The 25,146-nt window shown below is 31.3% G+C and overlaps 7 protein-coding genes across 12 annotated transcripts in view; 1 reads left to right on the forward strand and 6 right to left on the reverse strand.

The window, feature by feature from the left end:
* Positions 1-23,345, reverse strand: part of LOC145181042 (cysteine-rich protein 2-binding protein-like) — a 400,331-nt gene extending 376,986 nt beyond the window's left edge. Inside the window, exon 1 of the mRNA XM_090099811.1 lies at positions 23,313-23,345. The gene's annotated coding sequence lies outside the window, so the exon portion shown is untranslated. The remainder of the gene's footprint in view (positions 1-23,312) is intronic.
* The window catches only part of LOC145181378 (liprin-alpha-2-like), a 391,227-nt gene extending 367,882 nt beyond the window's left edge, over positions 1-23,345 (reverse strand). The window contains exon 1 of the mRNA XM_090099791.1: positions 23,313-23,345. The gene's annotated coding sequence lies outside the window, so the exon portion shown is untranslated. The remainder of the gene's footprint in view (positions 1-23,312) is intronic.
* LOC145180864 (tyrosine-protein kinase ABL1-like) overlaps positions 1-23,345 on the reverse strand; it is a 324,834-nt gene extending 301,489 nt beyond the window's left edge. The window contains exon 1 of the mRNA XM_090099808.1: positions 23,313-23,345. The gene's annotated coding sequence lies outside the window, so the exon portion shown is untranslated. The remainder of the gene's footprint in view (positions 1-23,312) is intronic.
* LOC145181231 (uncharacterized) overlaps positions 1-23,345 on the reverse strand; it is a 313,564-nt gene extending 290,219 nt beyond the window's left edge. Inside the window, exon 1 of the mRNA XM_090099793.1 lies at positions 23,313-23,345. The gene's annotated coding sequence lies outside the window, so the exon portion shown is untranslated. The remainder of the gene's footprint in view (positions 1-23,312) is intronic.
* Positions 1-23,345, reverse strand: part of LOC145181932 (hamartin-like) — a 175,945-nt gene extending 152,600 nt beyond the window's left edge. For all 3 annotated transcript variants that reach the window (XM_090099805.1, XM_090099801.1, XM_090099802.1), the window contains exon 1: positions 23,313-23,345. The gene's annotated coding sequence lies outside the window, so the exon portion shown is untranslated. The remainder of the gene's footprint in view (positions 1-23,312) is intronic.
* LOC145181220 (carbohydrate sulfotransferase 11-like) lies at positions 2,118-5,563 on the forward strand. 4 transcript variants are annotated; one of them, XM_090065603.1, is made up of 6 exons: positions 2,118-2,166; positions 2,955-3,006; positions 3,170-3,204; positions 3,553-3,605; positions 3,750-3,971; positions 4,348-5,563. In XM_090065603.1, the coding sequence occupies exons 5-6, from the start codon at positions 3,810-3,812 to the stop codon at positions 4,918-4,920; spliced, it is 735 nt and encodes a 244-aa protein (XP_089921729.1). In that variant the 5' UTR covers positions 2,118-2,166; positions 2,955-3,006; positions 3,170-3,204; positions 3,553-3,605; positions 3,750-3,809; the 3' UTR covers positions 4,921-5,563. The 4 variants fall into 4 exon arrangements, with proteins under 4 accessions (XP_089921729.1, XP_089921730.1, XP_089921732.1 ...); XM_090065604.1 differs by having other exon boundaries at positions 2,118-2,145; XM_090065606.1 differs by lacking the exon at positions 2,118-2,166 and having other exon boundaries at positions 2,901-3,006; positions 3,754-3,971; positions 4,348-5,162.
* Positions 8,401-10,918, reverse strand: LOC145181533 (surfeit locus protein 4-like). Its single transcript, XM_080056639.2, has 3 exons — positions 10,466-10,918; positions 9,434-9,477; positions 8,401-9,172 (listed from the first exon to the last, which is right to left on the reverse strand). Exons 1-3 carry the CDS (start codon positions 10,775-10,777, stop codon positions 8,716-8,718), a joined length of 813 nt encoding a protein of 270 aa, XP_079912765.2. The 5' UTR covers positions 10,778-10,918; the 3' UTR covers positions 8,401-8,715.
* Positions 23,346-25,146: the final 1,801 nt, after the last annotated feature.

A 25,146-nucleotide genomic window follows, 5' to 3' on the forward strand; every position in this document is an offset into this window, starting at 1 on the left:
CCAATTACTGAGTAAAAGCAATTGCTCTTTTTTATTCGCCCGGCCTAATGCATTTAATTGATCATTACAAAACTTTTTTCTCAGACTCATCTGCCTTTGGCGGGTCTAATGATGATATGAATTTTTCTTCGCTTTCTATTATTCTTTGGGAGCACGTTAAAATAATAGCGATTAAATTTTTCGCAATAAGTGTTGTGACTATTAAATTTCACTTTCAAATTTAAAAAAAAAAATGTAGTTACTACATTATACACGTTTTTTTTTTTTAATATGAGAAACTAAGCAAATGAGCTTGTACTAAAGAGTTTCTTATTTAATGGGTACTTTTTAACAACTCTAGTACTAAAAGTTTCTTAAGTATCAAAAGAGAAAAAGTACATAAAATGCAATTTGAACATGTTAACAAGTAAGATTAAATGTTTTAAGTCAACTAAAATTATATGAATTCCATCAATATCATTCAATTTAATATAATCCTCAGGTTTGTCTCTGAACAAAACAAATTAGGAAATATTCACCCAACCCTTAACAAAATAAGTTTCTTATCAAAAATTAACTTAGTACTAATAGATTTTGGGGCTACTAGTACTAGTTTCTTTTAAAAAAAAAACGCAGTAAACTTTTCAGTATGTAGGACTTACGATTACCAATCGAAGAATTTTAATCGGTTACCTTAAATATTTAATTCAAATGACTTGAGTTCCGGTATATACCGAAATTTAAACTAACTACAATACCGGTCAATATCTTAAAAACGGTATTTTGTCGTAACCATTCCTATGACACTTTTTTTTCCAATATCATGTCGGAATGATAACGACATGGAAATGAAACGATATGCAGACGCTTACACTGCTGAAGCGCGAGTTAGATATCTTGATAATATATATCATCTTCAATAAATAAAAGGAAGTTGTTGCGACTAGTTAGACGAGACCAAAAATTTTCGAAGAGTCCGACAGACTTTAAGAGAATTAGTAGAGTTTAAGAGAATTACTTCTATTGTTTAAACAAAAGATTTGTAACAATGCGCCACAAGCATGATTCGCATAAAAAACGTTGGACGTCCATCTCTTATGCGTCCATGCTCAAAACAACTAGGGAATATTTTTTTATCGGGTATTTATAAATTTAAATATATTTATATTCCTTGAGTATTTAGATGATATCAGAAAGTATACCTTGTCTAAAAGTAGCAATATTTCTTATTTTTAGACAAGTTATACTTTATGATTTTTTTAAGTCCGAGAACAGCGAGTGTAACTAATCTAACTTCAAAATTGTAATTTTCTGTTGCCGATTCACTGACAGATAAAAAGCAAATATTGTTTTTTGTCTCAATGCGAGGGAAAAAAAAAGTTCCTCTTAAAATGAAATTGAAAACTACTTCGAACATTTTATTGCATTAACAAATCAACATTTTTCTATCGTTACACCGTGGTCGTATAAGATCTCTAAAATGTCCGCGGTAATCTAAGACAATAGAAGAATCTCGAGTTCAAACAAAAATTTATGCGATCGAATGTTGAATGCATGCCGTTGAAAAGCTAGTTTTAAACACAAAAGGCTGGGGCACGTTTGTGTGAAAGATTACGAGCGTAGTTATTCATGGATCAAACAAAAAGCTATAATGACGCATTTTCAGACAGGCGAGAGTTAAACAAATTTTTTGTGGTTAACCTGAAAATTAGCTCGACGTATACAAACTTCACAGGCTCTTAATTATCTACGTTTAAGTCAAACGTCATTTTTAACTGTTACCAGTAAAGAAAAAGTATAGATATTAGCTAAGAACCAATCAAATTCACGGCAAAAAAAAAAAGAGAGAAAGAAAACCACAAAAAAGCACAGCAAAAAAAAGCTAAATTCTTATCACGAAGTCTTAGTAAGATAGTGCCATTTTGTTGCTGTACTTTTTATGGTTTTCCTTTTTTTTTTTACATAAAAATCAGTTTTTATTACATAAAAACATTTGATAGCATACCATTTGATAGCCAGTCCATCAAAATGTTATCACTTTTTTTTTTTTGTTTTTTTTTTTTGTTTTAGATTCATTTATGGTAACATGATAGTGTTTATTGTAATTAATTTTTAATAAACACTATCATGTTATCATAAATAAATCTGAAACATCAATCCATCAAAGTACCGATTTGTATTTGAGTGGTTTGTTGAAAACCAAATTTTAGTGTTATTCTTATTATTATGATTATCCCTTTTTTTAAATAATTTTTCTCACTATTCATTTTACTTAGAATAAAAAAAGCAACTGTTGTTATTTTTTTTAAATTGTTTTAGTTCCTGTATTTTTATTTCCTTTTTCATTGTATCTTTTTTTGTTATATTATTGTTATTATTATTATTATTATTATTATTATTATTATTATTATTATTATTATTATTATTATTATTATTATTATTATTATTATTATTATTATTATTATTATTATTATTATTATTATTATTATTATTATTATTATTATTATTATTATTATTATTATTATTATTATTATTATTATTATTATTATTATTATTATTATTATTATTATTATTATTATTATTATTATTATTATTATTATTATTATTATTATTATTATTATTATTATTATTATTATTATTATTATTATTATTATTATTATTATTATTATTATTATTATTATTATTATTATTATTATTATTATTATTATTATTATTATTATTATTATTATTATTATTATTATTATTATTATTATTATTATTATTATTATTATTATTATTATTATTATTATTATTATTATTATTATTATTATTATTATTATTATTATTATTATTATTATTATTATTATTACTATTATTATTATTATCGTTATAATTATTGCAAGCATTTTTTGTACACTTTTACTTGCTGCTTTTTGTTGTTATACTAATGTATATCTAATATATGCATTGCTATTAATCAAATTGGTGTTACTTAGGAAACGCCAATCAGAAGAGTAGGTCTCTTTTTCAACATCCACCAGTAAAAAGGTATTTTGCTCAGAACTTACTGTTCTAAATTGACAGCGATTAAATTATTGTTTTGATGATATTTATTACGGCGTTTGATGTGGATAAACGTAGTAAAGATTATATGGATCTTAATAGCTGGTCTCGTGGCCACAGAAGTAATTTACACGGTTTACTATTATAGTTCACATAGATGGAAGTTTATTCATCCGATTCACGGTAAATTAGTTTGTTTCAAATTTTATCATAACCAACGAAAAAGATGAGAAAGAATTTTTTTTTTATCAAGGTTTATATCGGGTTTGATATCTTTCATAGAGCGATTTCATTTTCTTTATCAGTAAATTTTTTTCTGCAGATTAGTAAATGGGCGATTAACTCTTTTAGTTTCCCGTCCTTGGAAAGTAAATATTATTTAAATAACGACCTCTTTTATTGTTAGTAAATTAGACTTAGATAAAAACATATCAGCTACCAAAGAAGATATTTTAGAATATGCACAAAAAAAAGATGGGAGTAGATAAAATAATTTATTACTTTATTATTTTGATATTTTTTTTATTGTAGCTAGTTTGGAAGTAGTTTATGAAAAAACAAACAAGACTTTTTACAAGAAAAAGGTAGTATTTAGTTTCTTTACATCATAACACTTGTATATATACATATATATATATATATATATATATATATATATATATATATATATATATATATATATATATATATATATGTATATGTATATGCATGTATATTGATGATACTAGATAGAGTTGTTACAACTCCAGAAGGATCGAAAGAAAACTCTATTTAAGTTTTGCAACCAAATGAGGGATGAGATTAATATCAATTATATGTTATACTCTGATAAAGTAAGGCTGTTATACTGCTTCATCCCAAAGGCTGCTTGCACAACATGGAAGCGGCTGTTCCAAGTGTTTGATGAAAAATTAACCTTTGAGCAAGCATTCAGTTTGGATAAAAATGCAGTAAGTTAATGTATTTCCTTTTTTTAAATTCCCAAAAAATTTTTAAAATTTCTTTTAAGTTTAAAAAGGATGCAGAAAATGTGTTAAGAAAATCCTTGATACCAGTAATGTTAAGTCGCAGAAGTACGTTGGTAAAAGTTCATAGTCAGTGTAACTAACTTATAAAAATTTTAGTCTGTATTATATAAATAAATGAGCATAGAACTTTACAAAAATATTATTTATTTGTAAAAAATATTTGTGTTTTTTGGATTTTTTGACAAAAAAAAAAAATTCAGTTTTTAAAACAACACTTGGTTCTCTTACAATACAATTCACTGAATCCCATAAATCAAAGAAATCTTGCTCGTATTAAGATTTATTTAACAATTTATAGGTTCATGATCTTCCGTACGAAATGTTTCGATACATTAACGCATCACAAAGAGTACTTCGCGAAAGGAACTACTATACTTTTCTTATTACACGACATCCGTTTGAAAGACTAGTAGCTACCTATCGAAATAAGTTCGAGGAGCCGTATAGCACCCATTTTCAAAAAGTGTACGGCCAGCAAATTCTTCGTTTGTTCCGTAACAACTTAACAGAAGATGAATACAGGAGCGGAGTCGGAGTAACGTTTTCCGAGTTTATTAAATTTGTTATACAAAGAAAAGCCTATGACGAACATTGGAACCTCATGACAATGTTATGCTCACCTTGCCATTACAAATATGATTATCTAGGAAAGATGGAAACATTATTAGAGGATTCTGCTGCTATATTAAGGAATGCTGGTCTAAGCGAAAGATTTTATTTTCCTCAAAACACAAGTGATCGGTATAAAAGTAAATCTAGCGCTATAATGCAAAGATATTTTTTAAATGTTTCGCGTTTAGAAATTCAACAACTTTACGATATGTACGAAGATGACTTCCTGGCGTTTGGTTATACTTTTGATACGTCATAAAAAGTTTTGAAGAAGCAGAACTTAACTTTTTCTACTCAAAACTCAACATTTTCAATGCAAACTATGTAAGAATGAGATATACAAACAGCAGCACTTACACGCACTCACACACGTTATCCGACATTCTAGAACTAAGAGGAAAACTTGCAGACCTAATTTCTTCACAAATGGATGTGCAGAAAAGTACAAAAGTTTTTGTACAATTGTTGAAAAAGAACGAGTTTTCCACTTCTCAAGCAAAGTTGCCATGAGAGTTAAGTTAACCGTTTAAGTCTTAAGAGTTTGATGCATCTGTTAAAAAGCCAAATATTCACACCAGACGTTTTGTTTGAATTTTATCAAGATAAAGTTTAATGTGTTAGGTTTACTACAGCCTAAGATTTAGGATAGGAAATCGGCAACGGGAAATACATCATGATAGATATAATGGAGATATAATGATAGATATAACGGAGAGAAAATGAAGTTTTATAAAGGAGTGTGTAAAGTAGGAAGGGATTGTATAAAGTAGTATGAAGACACTGCTTTTTACAACTTTGTATTTAAAAGGGTGAAAATGAAAAGATGAAGTTTGGAAACTAATTTCAACAGAACCCGCAGCTTAAATGTAACAAATTTAGTTTAAAGAAATATTTAAAAAAAAGTTGAGGTTTTTCTTTGTAAATTTTTCAAACATGCGAGATTATTATTTTTCAAACAGCTTGAGATTTAAAAAAATATATATAGAGGTGCGTTTAAATTAGATTTACTCAATAACCAAAAAATAGATTTTGGGGTTATTGATAACTTTCCTGTCATTTTTAACTGAACAAGGGGGGGAAGAGGGAGTTAGCTTGGTGCTGGACCCCCTGCCCTGGTAAGGAAGTGCGTCTACCTATATAAACTAGGCTTTTTAATTCTGTATTTTATACGTTTAGCTTCATAACTTTTTAAATTTATTTCTCTTATAACCCACTAATAAAGAAATTTAATGTTACTTTAAAACCGTGTTGTTAGGAAACCAGATCAAAATTCAAACCTCAATTTCTCATGAAAATTTTTTGTTTTACCTCCGCTGAAATTTTGTACATTCGACCCGTACAATAGATTAAACCAGTTGTAAAAACTTTGAGTGAGTTTGAGTTAAGGTTCAAAAATTCTAAAAACTTTTGTAATTTGTTGTGGAATTACACTGTGGATATTTTTTTCATTATCTATTTATAAACTGTCATTAAAACTTTAGGAATAATCCTAAGACATTTTAATGCGATACAAACTTGGTTTCAATTTGGATCAATCGCTGATTTGGTATTATTTTGATTTTTTTTTAAGTAATGAACCTTCAGTTTTAAACGTATTTATTTATTCTTTTTTTTTTTGAGATTTTTGAGAAAGTGAATTTCTAATACTTCAAACCTGATGCGAGCAATTTTATCGATAAAAATTTAGGTATAAAATGATCTAATGAAGCTTATAAATAGGAAGGGTTGAGTTTATTTATCTAGCAACGCCCATAGCAACCGTTTATTTGGGAATATTTGAAAAATTGGAACCTCTAGAGACAATGTACATTAACTTATTATACAAGAAATAAAAGTTTTTAGGTCTTATTTGGCTTCTTGTAACTTTTTGCTATAATTTAAGCCCACAGCAACGAATTAGTTGCTTTATACTAAACATTGTTGCAAAATTTCTAAAACTTTAAGAACTTAAAACTAAAAGACTTGGTAAAAAAAAAAAAAAAAGATTTAGAAGGAATCAACATGTCTTGAGCCAAAATACAGATATTTAAAACCAAAACAATTTAAAACAATTGAAAAAATTTAAATTAAATAATTTATTGAAAAGAATTTTAAAAATCTATTGGATTAAGATTTACTAAACAAGTGCCTTCACAGTCAAACACAAAACTGTAGTGAAAACTTGAATGATGCTATTTGGAAACGTTCTTTAGAACTATCTTTAAACTCAGCTATTATTTCATTCAACCATGGATTTCAAAGAGACATGACAGTGTTTAAAATTTTGTGTGTAGTTAATGAACGGTTCATGAATGAAGCTACCAGGTCACAGGATGCATCACCTATATTAAAAGCAAATTAGTCAATTAACAAAAGCAAACTTTGAAGGTGGAAGCTGAGAGAACGTATTTGCCCCTTTTTATGAATATGGAACATTGTAAATGACATTTTAATTTTGTTTCCCGATTATCTCCATATTAAGTTCCAACAAATTGAACAAAAATAAAACAAGATATCTCAGGATTGATTTAGTTTTTTTCTTTGAAATTTTCCCATTTTGTTTTAAGTGTATTAAAAGAGGACTGGTAGCAGAATAATTTATTTTCTCTTCAGAAAAACATATTTTGGACATTACCCAGCAAAACTTAACCAGTAAAACAAAAGTTATTATGGGAACATTTAAAACTTTTGATTCATACCGTTTAAATTAATTAGTCTGCTGGAATACATATCATTAGCTAAAATACCAAACGATAATACAAAAAACTTAAATTTCCTAAGATATTTCCTCCTTAAAAAATACCCAAAATAGATGTCTTATACTTTAGGCAAATTTTTTTTTTCAAAATTTTTTAAAATAAATTAGAACATACTAATTGTAGTGATATATTTGCTTAATTCAAGTAGTTTATTTGGATTTGGGCTGATCACCTAGAGTTATTTTTGGATTCATAACCATCTTTTTTTAACTTAGAAAACCTTTTCTTACTTTAATGTCACATCAAAAGCTAATATTTAACCACTTTTTAACGCATCATTAAACTTGAAAAATTTAAATTAACGGAAGAACTTACAGAAAGTCACAAATATCGAGGATGTGTCTGTTTTGTCATTCTTTTTTGTCCAGTATCAAAATATCATGTTTATGTCAATAGGCTTAGCAATATTCAAAAGCTTAAGGAGATACATTCACTCAGAATTTGGAACAAAGGAAACGGTCTACTATAACGCAAAACGTTAAGAATTAGAGCTTGTGAAGAAAATAGTATTTAGGTGCAGAGGTTAATTGTGCCGTAAAATCAATTTAATACCAAAAATTTATTCAGTTTAAATGTTTGTACTTTAAGTGACTTACGGCTCAACTTAAAGTTTATGAAGTAGGCAAAAAAATGATTGCATTAGATGACTTTAAATGATGCTGTTTATGAAGTAGGCAAAAAAATGATTGCGTTAGATGACTTTAAATGATGCTGTTTATGAATTAGGCAAAAAAATGATTACGTTAGGTGACTTTAAATGATGCTGTTTATGAAGAAGGCAAAAAAATGATTACGTTAGGTGACTTTAAATGATGCTGTTTATGAAGAAGGCAAAAAAAAAAAAACTTTTAACAATATTTATGCCTCAGCAGTAAAAAGTACACCAAATTCATAGGCAGGTCTTAGAACGTGTGAGAAAATCAAATATTCAACAATTTCATAGAACTAAAAACCAATTTAGATAAGATTTTTATGTTAAAAAAGATAATGACTAATAAGGATTGGTTGAGTTCAATTTTCATTAAGTTGAATGCTACAGCTATTTTTGGAAATATATACTTTTATTAGATTTGTTACAATGTTAAGACAAGAAAATAAATAATATGTTTAATTCAGATTGAAAAAAATAGAAAAAAAAAACTTTGAAGTTAAAAGGAAAAAAATTTAAGCAATTGTTAAGCTGGAACAATAAGACATTCATATGAGCATAAATTTTGTTTTGTAAATTAATATAGAAATATCTTTTAAAATAGTACTTTAAGCCCCATTTTAATTGCTTCTAAAAAAAAACATAATTGCCAGACATTTTCTTTTATTTACCACTTTTTCTTCTGTTCATCAAGACTGGCTCCACCAGGTCCAAAAGCAACAACTAATAGCAATCCACCAACCACAGACATGGTTTGGAAAAAGTCGTATTTTAAAAAGTCCCGCATGGCTTTCCATTCTGGTACAGTCCAAAATGCATTTTCATATACATTCAAGAGCATCAAGAATATAATCATAACAAGAGCAGATAACTTTGTTTTGTATCCCACAGTTACCAACATGATTAAAATGGTACCAACCAAATTAAAGCAGATGTGGAAAAAGCCCATATCAAACTTTAGAAGTGTCAAGAACATAAGCAAAAGAAGAACACGACCTGTTAACTGCATATAAGTCTTCGGCTTATTGTGATTATCCAGACTGGGGACACCAGCAAACACACTTTTCGCATCCTGACGACATTCAGCAAGCAATAATAGAAGCCCACCAGATAAAGCTAAACTCCTAATTTAAAATCAAAATTATTGAGATAAAAAATATTCTTTAAAATTTTTCACAGGATATAACATTCACTAGAATAATTGTGAGAATAATTGTGAGAATAATTTTTTAAAAGTTTTGCAAACTACTAGCACTTTGACTAAAGAAAAATTTTTATAAACTTTAAGGTTTTTTATATATTCAACTCATGTAATTAACATTTTTAACAAAGATCAAAATCTATCTTTAACTTATTAACAAACCAAAAGTATCTTTAAATCTCACCTCATGAAAAATTTGATATCAGTGAAAACTTGATACGCAATTGTCTAAATCAGAAAATAATTATAAAATAAACAATATTTAATAAGATATTTAAGGCACAAATGCAATTTTAAAAGTACAAGTGATTTTATTGAAAACTAATAACATTGCAGTAGCTTGTATGTATGTATGTATGTATGTATGTATGTATGTATGTATGTATGTATGTATGTATGTATGTATGTATGTATGTATGTATGTATGTATGAATGTATGTGTATATATATATACATATATATATATATATATATATATATATATATATATATATATATATATATATATATATATATATATATATATATATATATATATAATTACAATTACAATTGTATGTTATTTTATATTGCCTGAACACAGGAATTAGAAGCTAGGATTTCAAATTATAGGGAGCTACTATCATAAGTCATTTTAGTTGTCTGAACATAGAATTGAGTTAAATTGTTATTTTTACTTGATCAGTGTAAAAGTTAGGCTATGGAATAATCTTAACCTTAACCCAAACCCCGACAATTTCATTATAAAATAATTTGAAAAATCCTTAACTCCAAGTTATTGCTTTTAAATAACATGCAAAAAAATGATGATAGACAATATTATTTAGCAATAAAATACATTTATTTATAAAAAATTTTAAAAACATTAAAAAAAAAAAAAGAAACGGTTTACAAATACTATGGTAGAAACACTATTTTTAAAAAAAGGAAAGCCAAAAAATAATATTTCATTTGCATAACTGAACAAAAGAAACTAATCTTATTAGCTTTTGCTTAAACTTTTATAACTGTACTTAACTACATGCTTTAGAAAGTAACAATTTTTTAAAACATAGCTCTGAGTATTGTGAGTTTACTTACACTATAGGCAATCTATATGGTTGTCAACCACATAGATTCCCTATAGTTCACATTATTTTGAACTCATCTTTAAAGCCATTTTCTTGCTTTTCGTGATAATAGTTCAAAACTAAAACTAACCAAAAAACCATTTTACCTGTAAAATAATTATTCCAAAAAGCAGAGCAACTGCAACTTCAACCTTTTTCCTTGTCAGAATCATAAAACATCCAGTCAGTTGTCCGAAAAAATTAATTACAACAAATGAAATGCTTAATAACCAACCACAGTTCCATTGATGATCGATATATTCGCGTTGCTCATACCATTGAAACCACATACGAATACCATCTTCAAAGAACGTTGATACAAGACAAAATCTAGCTAAATGTGGTAAAATATGTTTTGAATGCCTAAGAACTTGATCTGCTACATCTTCTGCTTTTTGAAGCAACTCACTTTGCACCATTTCAGATTCCTACAACTAAGTTGTTGTTTTTTTTTATATATGGCAGCAAAGATTGTAATTGTTTTAAAAAACTTTAGATTTGTTGTTGATTTGCCACGTTCCAAATCTACCGCGGGTGGACTAGGAAAAATGATATATATTAAAAAATTTACGGTAACGAAGCATTCTTTTATTATAATGCACTCCATCATCTATATATAAAAACATGATGGTGGAGTGTATGAAATTTTAAACGGTGTCAGACTAAAGCGCTAGGTATTCCATATCAAGCTACAACTATAAAACACATATTTACATACCGTACTCGTTTTGCAAATCTAGATGTGGATAAAGGTGACAATTTTTCCACTAGATAAAACGAATGGTCTACTTTTTCTAGAGACAAATCCAATTTTGAAAAGTAGCGAGCTATTTCATTCATTAAATTAGATTCACAGATGTAGTAGACATAGACGTATGAGACAATCAGTAAGAGGCAGGGCAAGAGTTCATATTTGACCGAAAATGTTTTAAGGGTTTGTTAGGTAAGAAGATCTTTTTAGTTCGGTCAAAAATAGGAACACAAAATTGGAAAACAAGAAAGTTGCGCCAATCAAACATTGTATGTTTGTATATTTGGTAGGTCATTTTATTACTATTGTGCACTAGGAACACCTAAAATCCATAGTAATTAAATTTGTCGCAGTTGACGAATGTTATGAATTTACTAAATCATCAAATGTATAAATATATCTAATGCAGATCTAAAATTGATTTGTTTTTTGTTAACAAGCAGCAGATTGCTTGGTTAACCTGAACTGTATAGAAATAGCAAATAATCCATAGTTACCGAGTTTATTCAACAACAAAACAATCCACAGTCTATTTTTTTTTTATCGTAGATACAAAATCACCTATAACCAGTTGATTGATTGTGATATAATATCAGAAAAGGATTTGACTTTGGTAATTCTGATCAAGTCATACGCAGGGTAAGTTAATATGTCTTTATTTCTTAACTGTTGATACACTTCTTTAGGTAATTATAAATCTAGTAATAATAATAATAATAGTAATAATAATAGTAATAACAAGGATGATAATAATAATAATAATAATAATAATAATAATAATAATAATAATAATAATAATAATAATAATAATAATAATAATAATAATAATAATAATATTTTAGTAAAATTGATAAAAACAACTTGTTACTGCATTTGAATCTTCTACCATTTACAGAAGAACGCGAGTGTTTTATCTAAAAGAAAATTTTTTTTTGGATCAAGAAGTTTAAAGTTGAAGTTAAATACTTAATTAAGGTGCGTTGTAGACCCGCACAAACGCGCGGGTTTGCTTTTTACGGGTATTTAAGACAGTTCAGCATAAAGTTTCTAAATATAACTTTCAATATAACTCTCAATATAAAATCTTTGACAGCCTCCTAATTTTACGTAAAACTTGATTAAATCAAATAACATTCTTTTTTTTTTTCTGTATATTTAGGTTATTTTTGGTATATTTTAGTGTATTTTACTGCGAGCGATGTGAAGCATTTGCATTCTTCATATAAATTGTTCAGTGTTTTTAATATCTAAAGTTGAATTGTGAATTTCCTTAAAATAATTCCGACATTATTGTTAAGAATAAGTAACAGAGAGAAAATTGATATAAAAAAAAACTTGAAAAAAAAAAAAACAAATTCAAAAAAGTTTTTGATTTCTTTGCAAGTTTCGTTTTTTTAATTGCGCTTAAACTCATCAACAAAATGAATTTGGTAAAAAAAAACCTCGTACTCATAAATGATACTCTCAAATGATGTATTCTATCATTGTCTTCCACTTCACATTGCTCATGGCTAAGAAAACTCGGTCTGTTGAGCCTGTCTTTTCTGTGATTGTGCATCTTAGTGTTAGCTCTGTTTCAGAGGCAAAGGAAACAAGGAAATTTTGTGAAACCGTTATGAATGCTCATGAGGAATGGAACCATATTAAAGTCTCCGATAACTTTCAATCCGTAGTAGTTATACTTCAAGGCACTTAGCAACATCTTCACACAGTTGTAGTCTTCTTTGAGATGCTCAGAATGAATGATCAGAATGGACGGCTAGTTGTTTCCGTTGTAAAGTAACACGGCTTTGAGACTCCGGGATGAACTGCCTTTAATAGGGACCATTCACTCGTATCATATGTGATAACAATAGCATTGAAATAAACGGCCTGATTGAGCCTGGATATCAAAAGCTCACCATTTAACTCGTGAAGACCTAAGTTTCTGATTGCATTGTTGACCTCTTTCTGGCTAGAGAAGATGGCCTCCTCTCCTTAACCGCATCCAGAAAACTGTAATTTTTATCTTTAATACCTTCCTTACTGTTGGACTTGCTGCTTTCTCCTAAAGATGGCTTGATCCCTCTTAGAAGGAGTGGACACAGGCAACTCGGGGCTATGCGGTACTATGGTAATAGACGAAGGAATTTCTGGATAAACGATTTTAGGCGCATTAGTGCCTGAGTAACGTTGAAAGCAGGAAATTTTACATATTACTTAATACAGGGAATAATGTCAAAATTATCTGTACAATTCTGGCAGTTCAGGAATATTCTAGAAGAATACTCAGTATTCAATTCGAATCGAGAATTTTTTTGGAAACACGCAAATTTCAAATTGTCGTTGTCCCGGTCAAAGAAGCAAAGTTTTTGTGGAAAAACAGCTATTTTCTATTTGTTTTTAGCAAAACGAAGTAGAAAAACACACTTTCAACCTAAGGACAAAACAATAATAAAAAAGTTGTTACGTAGTGTTATTCTATTAAATCTTTCAAATGGTGACCGAAGATCTTTCAAATTCTAATTAACGGCATAGCAGTGTGTTTCATCAGCTCAAACAGGGTTTTGCTAGAGTCTGAATTATTCCTCTTAAAATATCGTTTCAATAAAACACGATAACTACGATAATCACACCCAAGCCGACAGAAGCTCAAATAGAATTTCTTTAAAAGGTGTACTTTTCTTTTCACTTTACATATTACTAAAAAAAAGGCTTAACTTACGGCTCTGAGGAATAACAAACTAACATACTTAACTTAAAAATACAAAAGACGGGAAGATTAAAGAGACGCCGTGACTTAACGTGATTATATCATCGTCTCTCTGTCTCTGTAAATGTTCACTAAACATATGCTAGTCAACTGTGTTTAATGCATAACTGAAATGAGGTTGTTTTTTTTGTTTTTCTAAGTACTGTAGTAGATCATCTTTTTTTTTTTATTTTAGTGTATATATTTGCTTTTAAAAGTATTTACAGTTTTCAGCGTGTTTTATATATATACATAAATATTATTTACAAGGTTATATTTACAAGGTTTTCTTTTTTTTCATAATAAATATTTCCGTCTGGTGTTGGAGTGGAAAATTCTTTTTTTTTTTTTTTTTTTTTTTATTTTATTAAAAGAAAAGAAACGTTAAGAGAAAGAATAGATAAGGAGAAAAGGAACGTTAAGAGAAAGAAGAGATAAGGAGAAAAGAAACGTTAAGAGAAAGAAGAGATAAGGAGAAAAGAAACGTTAAGAGAAAGAAGAGATAAGGAGAAAAGAAACGTTAAGAGAAAGAAGAGATAAGGAGAAAAGAAACGTTAAGAGAAAGAAGAGATAAGGAGAATTTTTGATATGATTTCTCATATCATATCCTTATTAGTTAAATTGAAATAAGATAATTTAATCAGAAATAGTTAGATTTAAAAGATTTCATGAACGGAGTTGAGGTTTAAATTTTCCGCTTGAGTGAGTTTATATGTTCATTTTTAGTTTTTCATTCTCAAGATAACATAATATGTCCATATGACAGAAATGATCGCGAAAGATGTTTAATGTGTTTCTTTCAGCGTGATGGTCATACTTTATCTTGATTAAACCTTTAATTTTATTAACGACTTTTCGGATGATATTTTGTGAATCCACTTTTCCTTTTCTTAGCACCGCGTGGCAGCGTCCGCTCCATATCTCACCCATTATAATCTGAGTGAGCGTCAGAAGCAAACGCGACACCGGGTGCCTCTCCGACAAATGCGCAATGTCGAGAAGAAAAATAGAATTTGCCGGTTCTATTCTTCTACTCGGCACGAAGGACTTGTAAATGTGTTTGAAATATTCCCAAATTTCAACCGAGGGAGGACAAAGGGTGAAGATGTGAATCGCGTTTTCTACGCGCCCGCATGTTGTACAGTTTTTGTTTTTGAATGATTGTTGCCGTGAGTTTCTCGTTAGTAAAGTCGCTGTCGGTAGACTGTTGTGTAAGAATCTGTAAAGTATGTTTTGGGTCGTTCCGTGTGCATGCGAAGTAAAGTTCCTTTTCCAAATTAATGTCCAGGGCAGTTTTGTTTTCGTCACTCCAGTCCAGTAGCGTTCTGCAGTCACAACTGTCTTTTTGTTTTTTGTTATTTCTGTGTATATGGATTTGCAAGTTTTGTTAGTTATGTCAAATATGGATGGGTGTTCGGTCAAGTATTGTACTGTTGTTTTGTAGTATTGTGGCGTTTTGTCGTCCCAGTGTTTCGGAAAGTCGTTTTGTCTGAGAAAGGTCCAGTCTGGGTGTTTGTGTGTGAATTTTGTCAAAGAGCTCGCCAGCCAGTATTTATAGAGATGATGGCAGTCATGTGTGTCTCCAGCGCATCTCTGTCTCAGTTGAAACAGAGTTTTTAGGTGTAGCGCGAGACATTGGTCTTTTGGTGAGAGTATACCAAGACCTCCGCTTTTGGTAGGGAGGAAAAGAGTGCTTCTTTTAACGGGGTTGTAATTTTGTTTTTGCCAAAGGTTGTCAAAGATGGTGGCGTGTAGGCGTGTCTCAACCCATTTAGGCATGGGGAGTGTGTTTGCCAAAAACCATACCTTCGACAGACCCAAAGCGTTATAAAGCAAGGCTTTTCCTCTCAATGATACCAGGCGGAGTCTCAGAAAGTGTAAAGTTTTTTCAATCTTGTTTAGTGCTGTTGTCCAGTTAGAGTTTATGGTTTGCGATAGTTTTGCATGAAAGGTGACTCCCAGAATTTTCATTCCATTCCCGTTCGTCCAAGCTATGTCCTTTAGACTAGCGTCGGAACCGGGTTCGAAACCGCCCAGAGCTAAACCTCTCGTTTTAGAAGCATTTATAATAGAACCGCTGGCTTTTTGAAAGATACTTACCTTCCGGAAGAAATTTTGAACAGACTTGCCGTTTCTGGCGAAAAGAAGAGAGTCGTCGGCATACTGCTGGATTTTTAAAGGTTTTGATGTGCTAGGCAAAGGGTAGCCCTCGATGCCGTCATCCGCTCTGACCAGCAGAGCTAGCGTTTCCGCGACGAAAACGTATAACAGCAGCGACAGCGGATCGCCCTGCCTGACACCGCGCTCTGTATGGAAGAAAGGTGATAGGAATCTGCCATTGATGATAGATGCTGAGACGTTAGAGTATAGAGTGGTTATGAACGAGATGAAGTTCTTGCCTAAATTGTATTTTTCAAGAATTTTGATAAGAAAGGAGCGATCGACTTTGTCAAAAGCCTTTTCTTGGTCGATGGACAAGATGAAGCATGGAGTTTGTTTAAGCTCAGCGTATTCTATTAAATCCCGGACTAGGTGTAAATTTGAAAAGATGTTTCTTCCCGGGATGCCGCACGTTTGGTTTGGCTCTATGATTTTTCCCATCACTTTTCCCATCGCCTTTAGCTCTTGTTTTGTTAGGCGCTCGTTGAGTTGTTGGTTTTCCTCAGCGCTTAGAGCGTTCTTGATATGAGCCAGAACGTAGTTTTGATTGTTTTCACAGAGTTCTGTTTTCGTGAACAGGTTTTGATAATAGGTTTTGAGGGAGTGTAGAATTTCACCAGGCTCACTTGTCAATGATCCGTCGCTTTTCCGTATTTCGGGTATGGTCTTATGTTTTTGCTGCGACTTCTCAAGATTGACAAGAAAATTTGACGGTCTTTCGCCCTCTTCTAGCAGTTTCTGTTTTGTGCGCACGCTTACGCCAGGGAACTGCAAATCAAAAAGTTTTTCTCGCGTGTTGCTGATTTCATTCGCGTTCGCTAAAATATTTTTTTCTAGGTGGTGAAGGTGATGTTGAAGGCGCCTGATTTCGCGTATTTTGGTTTGGCCTGCTTGCGCTGCGTTCTTTTGCAGTTCCGCCGCAATAAGCGCTTTGAAATCGTCCCACCAACTCAGAGTGGAAGAGTAGGAGGATTTCTTTGCGCGCAGGTCGCGAATTAGAGTTTTGATGTTTTGTTTGACTTCCTCGATTTCAATAAGGGAACAATTTAGCTTCCAGTATCCTGGTCCTCTCCTTACCGTTTTAAAATGGAGCGTGGTTGTCATGAAGTCGTGGTCTGAGAAAGTGTTTGTCAATATGTCTGTGCGCGTCGCTCTTGTCGCGTCGTCATGTCGGCAGTAAATTCTGTCCAGTCTGCATTTGACGTTATTGTTTGTCCAAGTGTAAGCCCGTTTGTCCTTGTGTTTCGCGCGCCATACGTCTGTTAGTTTGTAGCGGTTTTTAAAGTTATCTAGTTGTACTGTTCCGGTGGTGTGATAGTTTGCGTAGTTAGAGTCTTGTGTGTCTAGCGTAACTTTTTCCACCATATTAAAGTCGCCTGCTAATATGATGGGGAGTCCTGTGTTTTGTGAATAGTCATGCAGTCCGTCAAAAAAATCGTAACGGTCGCTTGGGATGTTCGGTGCGTATACGTTGATGATATGCATGTCATGTTTTTCAAAGCAAATTATGGCACTTAATATTCTACCATGGTTATCCCTTTTTAGTTCGTTTAGTTCAATATTGGGCTTGCAGAGGATAGCCACCCCACAACTCGAGCTGCTGGGACCCGAGTTCCAGATGGACGCACCCGACCATTCGTCACTCCACTGTTTTGCTGTGGTGGGTCCAGAGTCCATTTCCTGAAGGAGGATAAGATCATAGGAGGAATTTTGGAGAAACCCGAAAAATTTGGTGCGTTTTGTCGGGTTGTTCAACCCGCGTATGTTGCATGTTAAAATATTAAGCGCCATGGTGGAGAGGACCAGTTTGCGCTTTACGCACTTTTCTGCGTGTTAAAAAATATTCTGAGACAAGTTTATAGATTTCTTTTCTTTTTATCACGATAAACAAAAATGGTAATAACTTACGCACCTTGCGCATGGTTTCAATCTGCACCTGACGCATATTGTTTTCAACAAAATGCGTCAATGTGGTGAGAAGAAAAATTTCGATTACATGATAAAAATTTAAATACTTTTTAATATGATGTTTATAATTTGGAAAGGCATAACTAAAGCTGGATAATAAAATAGTACTAGAAGGAAAAATAAAGATCAGATTTAGATAAAAAGGATGTAAGGAAACAAAAAGGAAAAAGAAGAGACTCACTGGATTTTTTCCACTCATTTTGGAGGGTTATAGTCTTCTTCTTCTTCAAAACTAAGATCGGCCTCCTCTTCACAAAGTTGGTCTGAGGTACCGATAGCGCTGTCAACTTCAGTGGAAAAAACTAGTGTCATCAATGTTTGTGTTATCTTTTTTGTTTTCAGAGATAGCGATGATATTTAGGGGAACCTGTTGTTCCTTTGACCACGTTGTACCTTTAGTCACTCTGTCATATTGGCCGACTATTATCATTTTGCAAAAAATTGAAGTGCCATTTGAAATATTAGTCCATGACGACTCTTTTTACCTTAAAATATCATGGTTGGGGAAGATTGTGTTGATCCACAAGAAATTATTAGTTTTAGCTCTTAAAAAGTAAATATTTATGTTTATCTTATTTTAATAACAAAACTGTCATAAATAGTTGTTTGGCTAATTTATGATATTACTTACATTAACCAACATCTTTTTTTTATTATGGAAAAGTTTAAATAATTATTTCTAACCCTAAATGGGGTTTGAGATGATAATTGTTGAAGAAACCCATCTCATGTACCTTTGACCAGCGTAGGACGTTGTACCTTTGACTGGTTTGTACTGCGCTTTAATTTTTTGCGAACTTAAAGAGGACACTTTTATGAAATTTTTCATCAAATTTATCAGACAGCTGTACTCTTGCATGTAAAAATCAGCGAAAAGCGTACTATTACTTTCTTGCTGGTATTTTGAAAGTTTTAAATATAATATAAGTGATAAAATAATATTAACAAATTATATTTTTATATATTTCTATATCTTATGCATTGTTTTATTTAATTTATTGATAAATAAGAGTAAATTTTACACTTGACACACAATCCATTATTGGAATGTATATTTTTATGTACTTATAATGCTTGATAATCAGTTTTAATAATTAAGTTAGTTGGCAGCTGTAGCAGCTTGATAATTAAGTTGATTATATAGTTGTACTTGATTTCTGTACAGCAATAAGGAAGTAAGAACAAATAAATATATAATCATTTCTGTTAATATGTTTTAATCTTAAAATGCCAAGGAGTAAGGTTGGTGTTTTTCGTAAGAAGATTTGCGAGAAGGATATGTTTGATGCAGTGAATTTTGTTCTTCAACAAAAAATGAGTCTAAGTAAAGCAGCAAGACATTGCAACATTAAAAAATCAACTTTGATATATCAGTTAAAGCAGTTTAAAAAATCTGGAAGAACCCAGTATTCATATTCACATAAGAAACCAAAAAAAGTATTCTCAACAAAAGAAGAATTAATTTTGGTAAAATACTTGGCAGATGCTGCAAATATGCATTATGGGCTTACATTAAAGCAAATCAGATTCTTTGCATATGAGTATGCTTTAGCAAACCATAAAAAAATTGAAACTTCATGGATAAAGAATAAATGTGCTGGTGAACAATGGCTACGAGATTTTCGGAAAAGATATAATGATAAGTTATCCCTACGTAAACCGCAGCCAACAAGTCTTGGTAGATCTTCTGCATTCAATAAAGAAACTGTAAGAATTGTGTTTAAAAATTATAGAAATGTTTTAGAACGTTATCATTTTGAGCCATCAAACATTTGGAATTGCGATGAAACAGGAATTACCACAGTTCATGTACCACCAAAAATCCTAGCCCCAAAGGGCAAAAAGCAAATAGGAAGTATGACTAGTGCAGAACGAGGCAATAATGTAACAATGATTGCAGCCATTAATGCTACTGGAAGTAGCATTCCACCATTACTTGTATTTCCGCGTGCAAAATTTAAGGACTACATGTTGAATGGTGCTCCTCCTGGAAGTGTAGGAGCAGCTAATAAGTCTGGATGGTCAAATGAAGTCATTTTTCTGCAGTTTCTTGAGCATTTTATTAGTAATGTACGACCTTCGGTAGAAAAACCAGTTCTTTTGTTAATGGATAACCATGAAAGTCATGTTAACATTTCTATTATTGAATTAGCTAAAAGATCGGGCATAATTTTAATGACATTTCATCCTCACACAACCCACAAAATGCAACCCCTTGATCGTGGTGTTTTTGGTCCATTTAAAATATTTTATAATAATGCCATGAATAATTGGATGATATCACCAGGAAATGCTGGTAAACCAGTTACAATTTATGATATATCTTACCTTGTTGGTCAAGCTTATCCTCATGCTTTTGTACCGATTAATATTGTTAACAGTTTTAAATGTACTGGGTTTTTTCCCTTTAATGAAAATATTTTTACTGATATTGACTTCTTAGCTGCAACTGTTACTGATAGGCCAATAGTGGATACTGAAACTTGCATTTCTAATGATAGCAATGAGGTTGAAACCACTCCTGGCAATTTACCATCAACATTGGAAATTGTTTCACCTGAAATAATACGACCTCACCCAAAAGCCAAATTAAGAAAGGCAGCTATTTCAAAAAGACGTAAGGGAAAATCACGCATTTTAACTGATACACCTGAAATGAAAGTTATTTTACATTCAAAATCTAATAATGAACAATGTCAAAAACCTTTTTCAAGACAAATAAAATCCATGGCAAAACAGATTATTTTTAATCAACATTCTGACACAAGTTTAACTAATGAAAGTTTTGATGAAATTGATTTTGGAATAAATATACTTGACAATGAATCAGAAAATAGTGAAATTGTTTCAGGAAGTTTCTTACTTGTCAAGTTAAGTGAAAAGAAATACTCTAGACATTATGTGGCAGAAGTTATTGAAGTTGTTGGTTTAGTTTACAAAGTTAAGTATCTTAAGAAATCAGGAGACAATAAATTTATACGAGAAGATGACAATGTTTATGATGTAGAACTTGAAGATATTATAATGAAAGTTCCATCACCAAGTGTTGGTCATGGATCATCTAGACGCCAGTATCTTATGTTTGATGTTGATCTGACATCTTTTACTGTACAGTAATGTTTTTTAATATAATATATTTTATTTTCATATTTTTCATTGTCTGCATTAAAAGATTTCCTCTAAAAAGCATTATGGTCAAATCTAAATGAATCTGACAACTAAAAATAGTTTTGGTTGGGTTTTAAGAGGTTTCTAAGTTAAAAACCTATTTAGGGGATATTAATCTACTTAGGGCCAGATTTTTTGTATGATCATATCATACAAATTACTTCCTATTGATATCGACATAATTACTTAAAATATAAAACTCCGCCAAGTAAAAGGGTTTTAAAATCGGTAAACTTAGGTACAATGAGTTCATTTCTAATTGCAAGTATAGCAAGTTATAGAAATATATTTTTGCTCTTAAATTATCTAAAAGAGAGTAACAACTTAATTAAAAACATTTTGTACAATTCAATCACATTTGAAGTTTCCAATCTTAACCCGAACCGTCCCATGTAAATAGCATCCAACTGAAAAAAATGTGACTAAATCGAAATAGTACTGATAATTGATGTCATTTTCTTTTATTTACTACAAAAAAACAAAAAAGCAAAATCATAAGGATTATGACCGTAGGTGTTACTTTAAAACACGGCCCTAAGTACAAGGACAATGAATGACCCTTTGTACAAGACTAGATACAAAACAAAATGTATCAAAAAATCCAAACTAAGGGAGACTTATGTAATGCTGCAGTTAGTAGTTATTTTTCAAAGCAAAATTAATAAATTGAATTACAACAAAACGTTTTACTTGAAATTGTAATATAAAAGTGACAAGAAACAAAATTTTACTTTAGACCATCAAAAAATGTTTTTTGGTTATAACTTGCTGCGGCTGTGTCTTTAATTTCTTACAAAATGGTTTTATATAAGCATTTATTGACATGTGGTTGGCTAGAAATTTCTTTATAACATATAGCAAAGCTGTAATATGTCATGATTACTTATTAAAAGTCCAAATAATTCATAAGAACTTATTAATAACATTACGGTCAAAGGAACAACACACCTCGGTCAAAGGTACAACGTACATGTTGTACCATTGACTATTTGAGTACTTTTTTAAAAACGCTCAAAAATGATACTTATTGGTTGAATGAGAAAAAAGTCAAAAGTATAATTTTTGCGCAAAATATAAGAGAATAACATTAACTTTGAATGGTATAAATTGATTCAACCGTCGAGCAAAAAAACGCCCGGAAACAAAAAGTGGTCAGAGGTACAACAGGTTCCCCTACATTTTTTTGGATTGTTTTTTTGGGGCTCCTCTTTTCTTTCCTTCCCCCATGCCTTTTTCGGGTTAGAAAAGGTCTAGAGACATAAACTTCAGTGTTTTGATTTTCGTTTTCTTCAGAGGTCATAGGGGTGTCTATCGACTCCTTTTCCTCACTCATGGTTTTTTCGACTTTTCTTTCTTCCTCTGATGATGGTGTTTTGGAAGTGTTTGTCTGAGGTTGCTGACGATGTTCAGGTTGGCCTCTGTGTCTGTAACGCAGAGTCAACCCGTCCACATTCTCGTATCTAGGCAGAGGGTTTTGCGCTGGGTTTTTCCAATCGGATATCACTACAATAACGTTTCCTGTGCAAATGTCCTCTCCTTCGACGTTGACTTTTTGGCAGTAGTAGGAGTCAACCTTTCCCCTACCTTTGGATAAATGTTCTGCAAGTAGAGCGATGGCACTAGAGTTCCCGTTTTTTAGGAAACCGATAGGAATATTTTGAATCAGCACATGTACCTTGGGGATGATTTTTTGTTTGAAGCGAAGCACGCAACCTTTAACTATGACCTCTGCGTTTAGAAAAGCTGCAAGACATTCTGAATTGTGGAGGGCAAAATCGAAATGTTTGTTCGAATAGTGTCTAGTGACACCCCAAACAGAGGAAAGAAGATTTTTCTCCTTTAGAGCAGAAAGAAATTCAGGAACACTACAGTTCAGATCGCCATAGCTGCAAGTAAGTACAAGCGAATTTTCGCTAGCAAGAGAACGGCTGCTAAAGATACCAAGCGAGACTCTGGTCGGCTTGGTTGAAGGGTCAGACTTATTTGATTCTACAGCACGAGCATAACTCAATGGTGCTGAAGAAACATCAACTTCCATACTTGCGGTAGCCATAAAGAAAATAATAGCCAACTAAATAAGTAAGCCACTAATCAATATCCACACGCCAAATAGCAAATAAGCCAGATAGTTATAAAAATAACTGTTATAATAATCTACTATTCTCCAATGCAATACCTTAATACACAGTGACTAAATTGTAGTATGTGTAGTATAGCAGATGTCATAAGAAATTTTCACAAATGAATTAAAGATTTTCGAATTTAGGAAAGCCCTCTATACCGGCAAAAGAAAGAGCCTCACTGCTTGTGGTGACTTTTTTCAGGGATTCTTAAATAAAGACTCTACATTTTTAGCTCGTTTTTCAACTCCATTTCGGATGGTTTTCAAACATTGAATAAATAAATCAGCAAAAGTTTCAAAGGTCATTTTTATTACGTTAAAGGTAGTTAAAAATGATGCTAAAAATAGAAAATTGTTTTTGTATTGCAGTCGCAATACGAAACTAATTTTTTCACAAGCTTTGAGATTTTATTGCGATGTTGTCTCTTCGTTGCGATGTCACGACGTTGGCTTTTAGTTATATCAATTTTTTTTAGGACCTGGATCACTTTGAAAATTCAAATTTATCTTGTCCACTTTAAGCACTTATAATTTTTCGTTTTTGGAATCCTACTGCAAAAGGCTTTCCATGGGTCACACTTAAAGATGGCAAATAATATGACTAATGAATGAAATTTTATTTGACAAGAGGACCATTGCTGCTGTTTTTGTATTGCGGTACTACTTTAATTTTTTCTGGAAATAAAGATCTTTGTACTGAAATAATAAACAAATTGCTTCTTTTGAAAATGGATAAAAGTAGATTTATGCTGAGAAATCCTTCAAAGACCAAAGGGTTTTCAACCCAACGAACTTTGTTTAGGACTTTAGAACTAATGAAGTCATAGATATTTTCAAAAATTATTGAAACTACACTTGCTAATTTTATGGCCATAATAGTGAGTGTGTGTATATTATTTGTGTTTATGTATATTAATGTATGTATATATTTCTTGTCTGTGTGTATATTGTCTTTAAAATAAGACATTTTCATTTGTACTCCGCATTTAGCGGACATAAAATTTATTTATTTATTGAGTGATTGTATGTGTGATCGTTTGACTCGTTAAAGTTTTAAACCTTTTTCTTTAACATTAAAAGCTAAAACAATTTATGAATAATGTTCAGCATTTACCACGTGTCCCCTAAAATTATAGAAATTTTCTTCTAATTTCTACAGATTAAAAATGCCAATTGCTTAACCTGCAAATCGGCTAGCTCCAATTTCAGACTCTATTTTGATGTCGTCAAATACGCGAGGTAGCCACCTGCAGTATGCAAAATTAAACAGCTACTAGCTTTCAAAATTGCTAAATATACTGCGTGCATGTAAATCGGGCAACTTCCAAATCTGACATTAATATGTCTAACTCCGATGCTAGCCCCCATTTTGTTGTTTGAGGCCTGAGTTTATTTTTTTGTTAATGCTTGCAATCCTTTTTAATGGGATTATTATTGCTTATAGGCAAAGTAATTGTCAAGGGTGAAAAAAATGATTGAAGCTTTCTTGCAACGAAGCCATAAAAATGACATTATTTCTCACAAAGGAATCAATTGAAAGCCTGTTACACTGGCTGCTGTTCGTCAACATCTGATGCTGTTTCAGATTTTGCAAATTTATCCAGCTGATGGTGCGGCAGCATGTTAACATCTGATGTTCTTACAGAGGTAATCACGGAAATGGAACCAAAAGATGATGGTTCATCTCTGTATTCCTGCCTGTTGACATCAGTTACTGAGAAATGTATGGAATAATCCGGACCAGCCACAACTTTACAGGTTATACACGTCATAACAACAACGCTACCTTGATTAATAACCATAAAAGCGATGATAGTGACTGCAATAATAAAAACTTGTACCCTATTTTTTGTACCCAGATCCTAAAAGGGAAGAAGAACTAAGGAGA

This window comes from Hydra viridissima, unplaced genomic scaffold (assembly GCF_058129835.1).
Source record: "Hydra viridissima isolate aposymbiotic clone 2 unplaced genomic scaffold, HvirCarnegie_v1 scaffold_10, whole genome shotgun sequence".
NCBI lineage: Eukaryota > Metazoa > Cnidaria > Hydrozoa > Anthoathecata > Hydridae > Hydra > Hydra viridissima.